This window comes from Lactuca virosa, chromosome 2, assembly GCF_052849685.1.
Source record: "Lactuca virosa cultivar CGN04683 chromosome 2, Lactuca_virosa_CGN04683_v6, whole genome shotgun sequence".
In the NCBI taxonomy this organism is placed as follows: Eukaryota; Viridiplantae; Streptophyta; class Magnoliopsida; order Asterales; family Asteraceae; genus Lactuca; species Lactuca virosa.
In genome coordinates this window covers 271,383,806-271,397,181 of record NC_136427.1, presented here as the reverse complement: position 1 = coordinate 271,397,181, position 13,376 = coordinate 271,383,806, and the positions used below count along the sequence as shown (strand labels likewise).

General features: G+C 33.1%; 3 protein-coding genes across 4 annotated transcripts; all 3 read right to left on the bottom strand.

The window, feature by feature from the left end:
- Nucleotides 1–355: 355 nt before the first annotated feature.
- On the bottom strand, nucleotides 356–1,447 carry LOC145156996 (putative membrane-associated kinase regulator 3). The gene has a single exon (XM_079076178.1). It carries the CDS (start codon nucleotides 1,342–1,344, stop codon nucleotides 391–393), a length of 954 nt encoding a protein of 317 aa, XP_078932304.1. The 5' UTR covers nucleotides 1,345–1,447; the 3' UTR covers nucleotides 356–390.
- Nucleotides 1,448–2,768: 1,321 nt separating this feature from the next.
- On the bottom strand, nucleotides 2,769–6,061 carry LOC145156995 (uncharacterized). Its single transcript, XM_079076177.1, has 12 exons — nucleotides 5,943–6,061; nucleotides 5,742–5,852; nucleotides 5,334–5,410; nucleotides 4,961–5,027; nucleotides 4,819–4,884; nucleotides 4,636–4,743; nucleotides 4,390–4,520; nucleotides 4,236–4,302; nucleotides 4,082–4,137; nucleotides 3,871–3,964; nucleotides 3,708–3,778; nucleotides 2,769–3,631 (listed from the first exon to the last, which is right to left on the bottom strand). Exons 7-12 carry the CDS (start codon nucleotides 4,413–4,415, stop codon nucleotides 3,061–3,063), a joined length of 885 nt encoding a protein of 294 aa, XP_078932303.1. The 5' UTR covers nucleotides 4,416–4,520; nucleotides 4,636–4,743; nucleotides 4,819–4,884; nucleotides 4,961–5,027; nucleotides 5,334–5,410; nucleotides 5,742–5,852; nucleotides 5,943–6,061; the 3' UTR covers nucleotides 2,769–3,060.
- A 597-nt stretch (nucleotides 6,062–6,658) lies between these two features.
- On the bottom strand, nucleotides 6,659–8,985 carry LOC145156994 (uncharacterized). 2 transcript variants are annotated; one of them, XM_079076176.1, is made up of 6 exons: nucleotides 8,676–8,985; nucleotides 7,959–8,180; nucleotides 7,637–7,732; nucleotides 7,372–7,447; nucleotides 7,100–7,201; nucleotides 6,659–7,018 (listed from the first exon to the last, which is right to left on the bottom strand). In XM_079076176.1, exons 1-4 carry the CDS (start codon nucleotides 8,805–8,807, stop codon nucleotides 7,430–7,432), a joined length of 468 nt encoding a protein of 155 aa, XP_078932302.1. In that variant the 5' UTR covers nucleotides 8,808–8,985; the 3' UTR covers nucleotides 6,659–7,018; nucleotides 7,100–7,201; nucleotides 7,372–7,429. The 2 variants fall into 2 exon arrangements, with proteins under 2 accessions (XP_078932302.1, XP_078932301.1); XM_079076175.1 differs by having other exon boundaries at nucleotides 7,105–7,201.
- Nucleotides 8,986–13,376: the final 4,391 nt, after the last annotated feature.

Here is a 13,376-nt window from a genome sequence, read left to right as displayed (position 1 = left end):
GACATTTTAATTTTATAATGGAAACGTCATAGCCAGATATTTGAGTTTCTTTTGTTTTTTAATTTCGAGTAAGGTAGTGTACATTTTCATAATGCTATTAGTAATGAATTATATTCAACAAGTACAAAATTAAATCACATTAAACATTTATATCATAATGTAAGATAATAAAAGCTTTGATTTGTTTTACATGTAAACAAAATAGTGCTCATGGAAGATTTGAAAATAAAATATCCGTGGAATTCGACTAAATAATGGTTTATTTGGATTTTGTACGGACAAAATTTCGATATATCTCAAAAGCAAATAATGGGACACCATGACATTATCTTCATAAAATAATTAAAAAAAAAAATAAGGAAAACAACATTGATTATTACAAAGTACATTTTATAAAACAGAACTTGGAAAAAACACAGATTGATTCAAAACCTGTTGGGATTTCTTACAGTGATCAATGGCTGCTTCAATGGAACCTTCAAGCTCTGAATCAGCAGTACTATTCCTCTTACACAACTCATAAATCCCATTAGAATAATTGAAAGAAGACGATGATGATGAAGAAGAAGAGGAACCAGAAGATGACGTGGAAGACGGCGAGCATTTTCTCTTAATTGCCCCTGAAAAAGACTTTCTATTGCTGCAACTACTGTCAAAACCATCTTCATTCCCTTCATCTTCAATACCCTTTAAAACATTTCCCAATGTCGGGTATTTGCCAAACCCGGTTTTCTTGTTGTTGACTTTTAGATATTTGGTCAAGAAATGTTTATCTTTATCAGAATCCTGTTGGATTACTGGTTGTTTAGCATCTGAACCACAAGCAGATTTGTTAAACAAAGATTTGAGATAGTTTCTGGAAGCTTTAAGCTTTTGAGTCAACCTTAGCTTCTTTGACCATGGGGGTGCGTAGTAGTTTCTGTTTGTGGGGTGAATGTGATGATCACCGATGAATCCTGTTAATTCCGTTGACCAGTCAAAGAAGTATTCATCTGGGGTTAATTCAGTGCTTACCCTACTAGATTCAGAAGGCGATATATTGCATGATTGCACCATTAATGGAGGAGTTGAAAATGTAATGAACTGATCTTCTTGTTCTTGATCTTTAGCTTTAGCATTTTGAAGAAGAAGTGATTTCACCATTTGTACACGTGGCGGGAGGTGAAGCGGAAGGAGTTTGCCTTTGTAAAAAAGTTCATCTGCTGGTGAGGCATTGTTCATTGATCTTCCATCTTTTTGGAATTCAAACTCTCTGGTTTTTGATGGTGAAGACGATGAACTTACCTCCATGTCTATGAACTCTTCATCTTCATAATTGCTTGATAGTAACAGATTTGAAGACATGTTTTTTGAAAGAATGTGTTACAAGGGTTGAGACTTGAGGCTCAAAACTCAAAAGAGCATCATTTAAAGTAGAGAAGGTGACAAGTTAGTAACTTATATAAGTAAGATATAATAAAATGGTGAAATGTCAGATTTTTTGTTATTTTCAAGTAAAGTTTTTCTTGAATGCTTCCAAACAAGAAAGTATGGTAAGAAACAAGGATGGTCCCTCTTCCTGCATTGACCACGCATTGAAAAGGTTGTACGACGTGGTAATCTTGTTGTACACTAACTACACAAAAGGTGGACAAAATATATAAAATCATTATGAGAATGGTTATTGGTGTGGTGTTAATGTTATGATGATTCGTTACCTTCATAACCAAGAATGAAAACACATAATTTAGTCACCAAAGAGAGGGACACTTGTAAAGGCTTGAAATCATATATCAATATATCAAAATAATATCATCTCTTCTTGTTTAGACCCAGCGTACAAGTTTCTTATGCATATGTACAACCGTTCTTGTTAATTATTAAATTTGAATTGAGAGAGAGGTGTGTGGTAATGTGTTGGGAATTTGTACGTAGCATTTAATAAGAAGTTGATTTTTAAAAGGCAAAGCCCCATTTTCCCATACACCTTGGTTTTTAGCATTGTCATATTTTTATAAACAATGGAGAGATGGATAAAACACTTCATGGGTCTCCGCACTTGGTCAACACATGGGCTTATTATCTTTTTTACTTTCACTTGTTCTCACAAGATTCTAAAATCATTTAAAAAAACAGTTGTTCATCTATTAAATTTTGGTTTATAAGACCCCTACGTCGCTATTAAATGATGTTTTAAATATTTAATTAATAATACTTTTAATTTGGCCCCCACTCTACATTGTGAATCTATCGTATTAATTATTGTTATTATTATAAGGTTGAGCGCAAGAGTCAATAGGCCATAATATAGTATATGTAATAAAACATAAAACGATGCATAATGCCTAGCTACCATTGTCTTTTTCAAAATAATGGTCCATGATTTCTGCATTTTTTTGTTTTGTTCATATGCATATGTAATCTCTCTCCCCATTTTCCCTAATGTTTGTAACCGAGTTACCCGATTCACTCACTCAGTAAGATACACCATCTCTTTGAAAAAAAAATATATATATAAATAATAATTAATGGTTGACGTTTATTGATTCAAATGTAATCTAAAGAAATATTAGGAAATGCGACTAGACTTAATAGGGGCAATTGGGTCTGACCTTGAGTCCATACCCTCATGTCTACCTTTTGCTGCAAACACTGCCCACTTTCACAGATGCCCCACTCGACTCATCTGACAAACCTTTAATAACTTAACTGAATCACAATTTTTTAATTTTATCTTTGTTGCTAAAAAAGGTAGTAACTAAATCAACTAGCCATTTACCAAATCTGCATAATCTAATTCAGAGACTGAGATCCAACTTATTACTGGCTGACTATGTTTCAGAAAACAATGTAAAGATAAATTCTAACTATAAATCTAATCATCTATGAATATATGAAATGTACCATTTCTATGTGATTGATTTACAACTTACAAGCTTTGGCTTCTGTATTTAGTGTCAAAATCATCCTCCCTTTACTTACCTGTTTGCATAAAATTCACATTCAGGTTACTCCTGTGTGGAATCTAAATGAAACAAAGATGTGGAATGTTGTATATCATAAGATTTTCAACTTGGCCTATTATGATGATGACTTGTCGCTCTCACTTGAGGAACTTTGAGACTTCTTCTTCTTCTTAGGTTCTTTGGTTTTTGATTTCTCTTTATTAGGGTCTACTGACTTTTCATCATTACTTGTAGAAAGTTCCGAGGCCAAGTTCCCTGATTCTTCTAGAAGCTTCTCATTTTCACTAGTACAAGGATGTTGTGACATATTGGTTTCTTCCCTATTTTCTTTATCAATTTCCAAGGACGATTTTGATGCTTCTTTATTTGGGGTTGATGACTTGTCATCCTCCTCTTGGTCATCATTTGGATTTGATGGGGAGTTTTCTGAACTGCCACCTAAGGGTATATATGCTTTCTTTTTTGGAGATCGTATAACCAGTTTTTGTGTAAGGATTGATTTTATATCTACTGTAAGCACACGTTTGGAAGATGGTGATACGCCTTTTTGTGGGCTTTCCTTTGACACTGTTTGTTCTACATGACTTGACTTATCTTTACTCACATATGGTCTTGCTAAAGATTCAAACTCGATTTTGATGTTTTCAATAGCTTCACATAAATCATGAACCGGTTCAATAACTTTCCTGCTCAACATCAACCAAAACATTGAAACAAAATCGTTATATTATTGAAAAAAAAACTTGAATGAATTCATCTTACCTAAAAACATTATCAATTGCTTGGTAAAACTGCTCTTTAACACTATCTGCTGCACCAAAGATAGTAATAACCTGCACCAAATGAAAACAGTAAAAAAAGTGCTTCAGTGTTTTTACTTTTTAGGCCAAAAAATAATCAGAATGTGTAAATTTAATAAATATACCTTGGTTTCTGCAGCTAGATATGCATGTTCAAGGCTTTTTCTTTGTTCGATATCTTGTAAAAATTCTTCATCTGGGTCAATTGCTTTCTCATACCTACCACATTACCAAAACTGTAAGCCCAAATTTAATATTTTTGATAAAAAAAAAAAAAAAAAGCACTTTTCTTTTCTATCCACATAAACTAATTTACAAACAAAAAGAAATTCTTACCTTTTCAAGTTCTTCGCATGTTCCCTCAAAATGGCGATAGCGGGTCCCAGTGCATCCTTATAAGATCAAAATATACAAAACAAGTAAAGATGCAATGAGATTATAGATTAAATGGCAAGTAAAAATGGATTTTAACAAGTTTATGGTCAATTACCTTGTAAGCAGATAAAAGACTCCTAGCCACATTTATAAAGTATTCTTCATGAGTCTCCAATTCATCACTTGAGTATGTCGAATAAAACAGAGTATTTTTCAGTAAGAGAATTTATATATACACTTGAATATGGACATAATTAGAAATTACATACTTGACCTTCTTTTCCTTTTCCTCCATAAAAGAATACTGGAAATCCCAAGCAGCTTCTAGAAACTCAACAAAGGCATTACAAGTATCTGCTTCTACTCTATACGAAATAATTGCTTTCGAGAGTTCATCCTCCTATGCCATGATCGTAAAATTCAGATTAGGGTTTATAACATGGAATTGTAAAATGTCATGAAATTATCCTAAGTTTTTTAAACCTTAAATTGTATTGGGACCAAGACATTCCAACCTTTGACTTGAAGTGTACAAGAAGCTGATTATTAGCATCATCAAACTGTTCCCTTTCTTCTGTGGCATTTTGAAGACGACCATTTGCAACAGCCAACAAGTTTTTGACCTAAAACAGGGAGTTACTTTAAGACAATCACACTGACATATATATGATGGTCATTAATAAGAAGGCTGAAGGCACCTTCTTTAATTCAGTTTCAAGTTTGTCTCTTTGCTTTTCAAGTTCATTAATTTCAGCTCCCAACTCCTGGAAATTGCAATGACATTTTCAGTCTTCTTGAAGTGGTTCATAAATCAAAATAGGAGGATTTGAAAAGTCATACCTTCTCAATTTGGGTGACTTCACTAGTTTTGGCTACACGAAAATAAAGGGCTTCTTCTTTTTGTTGCCTGATAACAAAATAGAGGTAGATTAGTAGATATATTATAAGGTTTAAAGGAATTTAACATTGATAGAAATAAAAGAAAAGTTTTTCTGTATCATTTTCAGACAACAATAAGAGAGAGGTCAAAAAACTACTGTAAGTAACTTGAGTTTGCTGCACAATATAACCGAATCCAGGGTATTTATATGTGAGAAAAACACAAAAACAAAAAAAATTATAAGTTGATGAAATTTCACAAGTTAACATCAGTAGTGTGTTGACTGTACAAATAAATAAATACAAAGAGAAAAGAAGTGAGATAACTAATTACCGATGATCCGATACGCGCTTTTCAGAATTAGATGCAGAGCTTAGAAGAGATTCGGAAAGAACTTTTAGTTTATCAATCTGCATAATCATTAAACAAAAAAAATAACTTGATTATTTAATGTTGTAGAGAGTAGTATAAATATCCAGGTTACACTAAATACCATCCCTACAGTAACTGATAACAAAAGCTCATTGTATGTCTTGATGGTTGTATCAAGGCTCTAATACCATGTGATCAGTTGTGAGAAACAAATTCTATGTACTTCTTGTGAAACCATTACCTCAATTTATATATATATATATATATATATATATATATATATATATATATATATATATATATATATATATATATATATATATATATATATGGTGCAAACTACAAAATGGAAATTAGGGAAAACCTTACTTTACAAGCATGATCGTTTGGTGTATCCCCACTGTTCAACAATTTCTTTTTAAGTAGAAGTGACTCCAGCCTACAGCAAAGTCGAATGGGGGAAACAGATTCTTTTATAACCTGCAACAAGAAATGTCATGATTTCAACAAAACTGAAACCACTATCTACTAAGACCACCTTCATATTCTTAAAAGTTCTATTGAATTGACCTCCAATGTTACATCGTTTGTTGCATCCAAAGAAGTTGGATCGCTCTCAATTGAAAGTTGGTGATGTTCAAACTTTTTCAAGTTTCGATGTATTTCTGATACTTCAGAATCTATTCTGGGGGTGCATCATGAAACAGGAAAATCAAATTATGTAGTTATAATAAAAAGCATCATAGGGATTTGCACAAAAATACTTCATTTAAAATAGATAAAACTCATCTAGCGATACATTTAGACTTCTGATGCAAAAGTGTAGCTTTTCAAAGCCAAAACTGCAGCACAAACACTTCATTGTGCCTAAAACTGGAAGCATGTAAAGGGTCCGATTATTATATAAGGAAAGTGAACAAACCCGATCCACTCGAAATCCAAGGAAATTGCTTATCACAACCTAATGTTATCTTCCCCTTTTTTAAATAACTCATGCCACTTAAGAAGTAAGATGATTGTATATTATAGTTTGTAATGTAAGCAAAAATATATTGAAAAGAATAATAATAATAATTAAACTTTATAACTAAACTTAATTAAAAAATACACATAAGCATAAAAATCAACATGTCATTGCTACGTCAACACATTTGACTTGGTCAACAGTTTACCCGATGACCTAAGTGAGACTTTTTGTAAGTACAATGACTAGTACGAAAAAAATGCAGTTACCTAGGTAGGACAAATGAAAAGGCATGTTGCTATTCTATGACTTTATCCCTTTAATTATGTGTTAAAAATTAAAAACATGCCATATAGATGCCATGTCAGAAAATTTACCAGTTTAAACGCTCAAGAAGGTGACAAGACATCTTCACAAGGGAGCGTATGATTATGTACCTATATATATTTATTCACTCTGTTTGGACATGTCTCTTATAATCAAACACAAAATTCCACTCTCTATGATTCCCATAGTATAATGTATGCACTAAAGCTTGTTCCTAAAGGTATGTGATGGAGTTTGAAACCAAATACATGCGAGAAACATGAAACTAATTCCTTACCAACCTCAATATGTCAACATTTAATTTCAGCCCAGCAATTGCATCTTGAGCAAATTGAAGCAATTCTTTCCTCTTTGCCTGAGAAAAGAAAGTCTTGGGGTATAAACATTGTTGCTCATATCTTGTACACAGCAAAATTTGAAGTGACTAAATAACAACCTTACCAGCACTTCATCATCATAAACTGAGAAAGCTTTTGACAAATCTAGGATCCTGTTCACAATTACATCATGGACTTCCTCCCCTCCTGTAAGACACAGCCTACATCCAGAAGAGGGGTAAAGATAACAGCTAAATTTGATTCATATACAGACCACATCATGTTTCAGAAGAACTTGTATATTAGAAAATCCTTCTGAACAAGGAATTATAAAACGTTTAGCACACATAAAGGGTCAAAACAAATGAATCATAGATGTAAGAAATATCACCCAAATAGCTCATGTAGTAGCAAGATTTCTTCCTTGTTTGGTGCTCCAACAATCTGAGTCAGACAAAAGAGTGAACCTGCGGTTAAACTCCATGAATCAGCAAAAATAATGAACTGATATAGTACTCAAAGAATGCATCATCAACTACAGACATACAAAAAGATTAAAATTCACACGAAATGATGAGATGACTTTAGGTGCCTTACTATTCATAAACGAATATCAAGTACTAATAATAGAGAAGACTTTTCTGATGAACACTTACCATAGACATTGTTATGCCTTCAAGAGCCTGACTGTGCAGCAAAACATCACGAAAATTCACTGGTGATACACCAAGATTTGGGTCATAGTATAGCTCCTGTCAATATAAGTGATGGATAAATAAGCAATCAGATTACATGATGCACTGGTAAAAAACTCATATAAAGCAACTGAGAAAATCCAACTAAATGCAGTCTTCTATGTCCCAGTAAGAATCTAAAGCCTATATATAAATTGCAAATATTTAACTGGTGCACACTTAGCAATTGGAGCAACATGAAAATGGCAGAACAACAAAAATAGGGCAATATTTTCTCACTTACAACATCTGGATTTCCAGGAGAATGATTCTTATCATTTGGTCTACAAATTTCCTTGGAATTTTTCTCATCATTCTCAGTTGAACCTGCATTTTGTCTTTCAATTTCTCTTAGAGAAACTAACCATCTTCTTAGCAGTTGAACTCTTTCTTCCCCTTTAGAAGAAACAGAAACCTCTTCAAGCCTTCTAATTGCCTCCTTGTAGCTATTCATGTTCCGAGCTTTCTGCAATTTTGTAGGACAATAGGACTTCAAAAGCTATAGCATATATGAGAACATGGATTCAATAATGCTTATATGTACCTAAGATAATCCTTCCTTCCCAAAATAATCGGTATGAATAACCGTTTAACGTTTCTAAAAACATTATTAAGTTTGGCATCTACCATTAGTTTCACAGGATCTTAACAAAATTCTGCACTACGTTACACTTTTCTCTCATTATCATCAGTTTTTACTAATTTAAAAGGGCATGTTCATAAGAATTTTCGTAAAATTTTCTACGATTTTTTTCAATTACAATATTCAAGATGCGTGCTCCTAAATTTGAGATATCTGATGATTACAGAAAGTATATGAATAGCCATGAGGAGTGACTTGCACCTAAACTTTTGGATTGAAGGGGGTATATTTAAGAAAAAGAGAGGCAATATCTATCCATAACATGCACGTGTATATGTGAGAAGGAAGAAAAAGATCAGATAGGTTAACGCGGTCTACCAACTTCTTGTCGTCCTTGGAGTCTGCATTGCCAGGGAGGCTGATGTAACCGGTGTGAGAGCGAACCACATCTCTGAAAGCGGACCCGCGTACTTCCGCAGCCCTGTTCATCGCCGATCTTAGCCATGCCATCGATACCAAATTGTACGACCTTATTCAAAATGTGAAAGAGAAAAGCAATTGCGAAGAGCAACAAGAGCTGAATTTCTTTTATTTGTTTCTCCGGCGATCGAGAAACGGGAGGAGGAGGAGATTGGCGCGGGTAGCTGAATTGGTATCGGTAAATAGGTTTGTGAATTTGGTTGAACGCTCTGTTTCGTACGTGCCGTATGCCTTTCGTTTCGCTTTCATTTTACTAAATTTACTGATTTGCCACTCGAAACCGCTTTCTAACTCGCTTGTCTACGGATTATGGAAGTTTGTTTGTTAGCTCGGAGTATGGATGAGCATTACTACCGCCGGAATAGGAACCGGACCGGAACCGGAATTGGTAATAAGATCCGGTTACCGGTTCTTCATTTTTATGAAAACCGGTCCCGGTTCTAAAAATCGGAACCGGTTTGACATTTTTCTCGTTTTTTTAAAATGTGCATAACTCACTCATATGAAGTTGGAATTAGTTGAATTTTTTCCAACATGTAATTTGGAGTTTGTAATTCATTTTTCTAACTGTACAAACATGTATTTTGGTTAGATATTGAATCAGACACATGTCCCGAAAGAAAGAATATCGATGCTGTGTTTTTTCTATTTCAACACTTTTTTTGTTTTTTTTTTTAATTTGTTCCGTTTTTTTAAATGTGCATAACTCATTCATATGACGTCGGAATTACTTCATTTTTTCTATCATGTAATTTGATGTTTGTACTTCATTTTAGACTGTACAAACACATATTTTGGTTAGATATTGAATCAACTATAGACCCCGGAAGACAACATATCAATGTTGCGTATTTTTTGTTTCAGCATTTTTATTTTTTTTGTTTTTTTTTGAATTTGTTCCGTTTTTTTAAATGTGCATAACTCATTCATCTGACGTCGGAATTACTTCATTTTTTTCTATCATGTAATTTGATGTTTGTACTTCATTTTAAACTGTATAAACACATATTTTGGTTAGATATTGAATCAACTATAGACCCCGGAAGACAACATATCAATGCTGCGTATTTTTTGTTTCAGCATTTTTACTTTTTTTTGTTTTTTTTGAATTTGTTCCGTTTTTTTAAATGTGCATAACTCATTCATATGACGTCGAAATTACTTCATTTTTTTCTATCATGTAATTTGATGTTTGTACTTCATTTTAAACTGTACAAACACATATTTTGGTTAGATATTGAATCAACTATAGACCCCGTAAGACAACATATCAATGCTGCGTATTTTTTGTTTCAGCATTTTTTTTGGAATCTGTCCCGCTTTTAAAATGCGCATAACTTACTCATATGAAGTCGGAATTACTTGATTCTTTTTTCATCATGTAATTTAGTGTTTGTACTTCAATTTAGAAGGTTAAAAGTCATAATTTTGTTAAATATTGAATCATTTACAAGCTCTGGAAGATAGCATATCGTCTACAACATTTCAACCGGTTCTAGTTTGAAAAATAACAGGAAAACTGGGACCGGAACCGGAACCGGAACCGGAACTAGAACCGGCGGTTCGGTTCCCGGTTCTTATAATATAGGAAAACCGATTACGGTTCCGAACCGGTCCGGTTCTAAAGCTCATCCCTAGTTCGGAGTTATATTTTCGACCAACAAAAAAATATTTTTTTTCTGACAAAATAATGTATTTCCAACCAATATTTTGGATTTCTGACTAAAATTTTGGATTTTGGGAAACAAAAAGTCTAGAATTTCAATAATGAGTTTAAAATCCGATAAACAATTTCGAAATTCGAGAAAAAAAAACTTTTTTTATTTAAATCTAACAAAAAAATTAAACAAACACAGTAAATATGAACTATATACCATATAAATGCATAAAATCATATATGTTATTGAAAACAGTGACATTAAACGCTTTTGAATAGATATTTCATACATAAATAGAGATATTTCTTTAAAAAATAAATTGAAAAAAAAAAACAAAAAAAAACTCTTAAATTTAAGATTAAATTAGGAATGAAACATTTGAGAGTAATTGTTCATTTAGATACATCAAAATAGACATTTCGTATATAAGTAAAGATATTTCTTTATTTGAGGAAAAAAAAGAACTCCGAAATATAAACAGTCTAGAATGAGGTATTTGTGAGATAATGATTACTTTTCAAACACTAGAAATAAATTGTTTTTTTTTTAAAAAACTAATTTATAATTGTTAGACTACTTAATTTCATATGTTTAATTTTTAACTACTCTTTTTATATATTTTATATAGATGGTTTTTGTGGTTTTAATTTATTGCAAGTTGGTATTGTTGAATGATGTAATTTGTTTTATATTTAATATTTTTTAATCTTTTTTTAATTGGAAAATAAAATAACTTTTTTACTCTTACTAATTTATTTTATATTTTTAACTACTTTTTTTTTTATATTAGAAAATAAGATAAATGAAGTTAGTGACTTCTTCGTCCTTTTCTCTCTCTCTCTCTCTCTCTCTCTCTCTCTCTCTCTCTCTCTCTCCAAAGGTCTTCTAAAAAATCTAAAGCTTATGATTCTTCTAAGCTTCAGACAAAATTTGTTAACCTGCAAAAATTTATCAACAAGTGGGTTAGGCTATGAGAAGCCTAATGAGTACAATCCTAGGGTTTTACGTTATCGAATAATGTATGGTGAACACTCAACTCATGCACCATTTACAAACCCATACATTCTCAAAACAATGAAACATCAATATTCAATTTGGGGCAAAATATAACTTTTAACAAAGTACATTCCCATTATTGACAATGTCCATACAAACTCCACTATCAAATAACAACACCAAGTGGGTGTACCTTGAGTAGCACCTCTCAATAACCTACTGTAGTTAAACGAATAAATGCTCAGGTGATGTAACACCCCGTTTTCACTGTATAGTAAAATTTAGGTTTATTGACATAACAACACATGAAAGTTTTACGTTTGGTTTTAAATGACCATTTAACTTTCTTTTGTACCTGTCAAACCATTAAAATCGAAAATTACCCGTCTAAAACACCATTTTGCTTAAAATTATCAGGTTTTCAGGTTACATTAGCTTATGTGTACATTGACTTCTTATAGTGAAAGGTTCCATAGCCATGTGGATGCCCACATGGAGTTTGACATTGAAGAACCATCATCAATCTCACTACCACCACCACCGTTTGTTTCCTCCCACTACCACTGCCACCTTCCATTCAGTGCAAAATCATTATATAAATAATCATTAAGTTTCTAAATTCAATATATTAGTTACTTAAATACATTTGAGAAAAAAAGGTAAAATGGTAACACGATGCCGATAAATTCACCACTAAACCTTAAACCCTGATAGCCGAAAAAAACTCTTCTTCCTCTCACCTGCAACCGCTAAAGCTTTTTCCCCGGCGGCGACACAACCTCCACAGCCAAAACCGACCACCAATCCTCTTTATATTCCGTCATCTAACAAAATCTCATTTTGAAGACGACCCATATTTTCCCCCAATCCTCAAAACTATAAACCCCCAAAATCAGAACAACAAGAAGCTGAAAGGAAATGCATAGAACAAGAAACCCCGAAACGAATTTTCTATAAAATCAAATTTACCCTTTGATTTACGGTACCCGTATTCCGAGACCAACCCTTCCGTCGAACCCATTGGGTATCGAGAAACCCCAAAATTCTCTCATTTTGGACGGGGTCGACTTGAACGGGCATGGACTGGCACGGTGGCTCCGTTACAGCAGGCTATCGACATCGCCAAGGTAGAAGAAAAGAGAAATGTTGTTCTTGGGAGTCCATTATCGGAGGAAGAAGTATCTGAATTGGTTGAACGATATCGGCATAGTGATTGTTCTCGCCAAATCAATTTGGTTATAAATCACGTCTTTACTACTAAATTGTTGTAAATTGATTATGCTTCCGTGTAGAAAATCAATTTAATCGGATTAAATTGACAAGTATGATGTGTTAGGGAAGGGTGGGGTTACCCACTACATGATCGATGGCATCCATGGGCAAACCTTGAAAAGTACATGCCCTTTCATCTTGATTTTGCACTGGATGGATGGTGGCGGTGGTAGTGAGAGGAAGCGGAAGGTGGTGGTGAGATAGACGATGGTTCTTCAATGTTAAAGTCCATGTGGACATCCACGTGGCTATGGAAACCTTTGACTATAAGAAGTCAATGTACACATCAACAAATGTAACCTGGAAACCAGATAGTTTTAAGCAAAATGGTATTTTAGACATGTAATTTTCGAGTTTAATGGTTTAAGAGGTACAAAAGAAAGTTAAATGGTCATTTAAAACCAAACGTAAAACTTTCATGTGTTGTTATGTCAATAACCCTAAAATTTAATATAATTGTTTGTTTATAAAATTCGAAGTAGAAATATATTAACTTTTAGCTAAAATAATTATCATAAACATGTAGTAGACGTTAATACAATTTTCGTAGATATAAAGAACGCTTAAATCTGACTTCGTATGAAGAAGTTACGATTCTTCGAAGTTTCGCATTCAACCCTATACGGCAAAGTGTGTCATAAAAAGTGAATTGGAGATATTTTGATTATTAGCC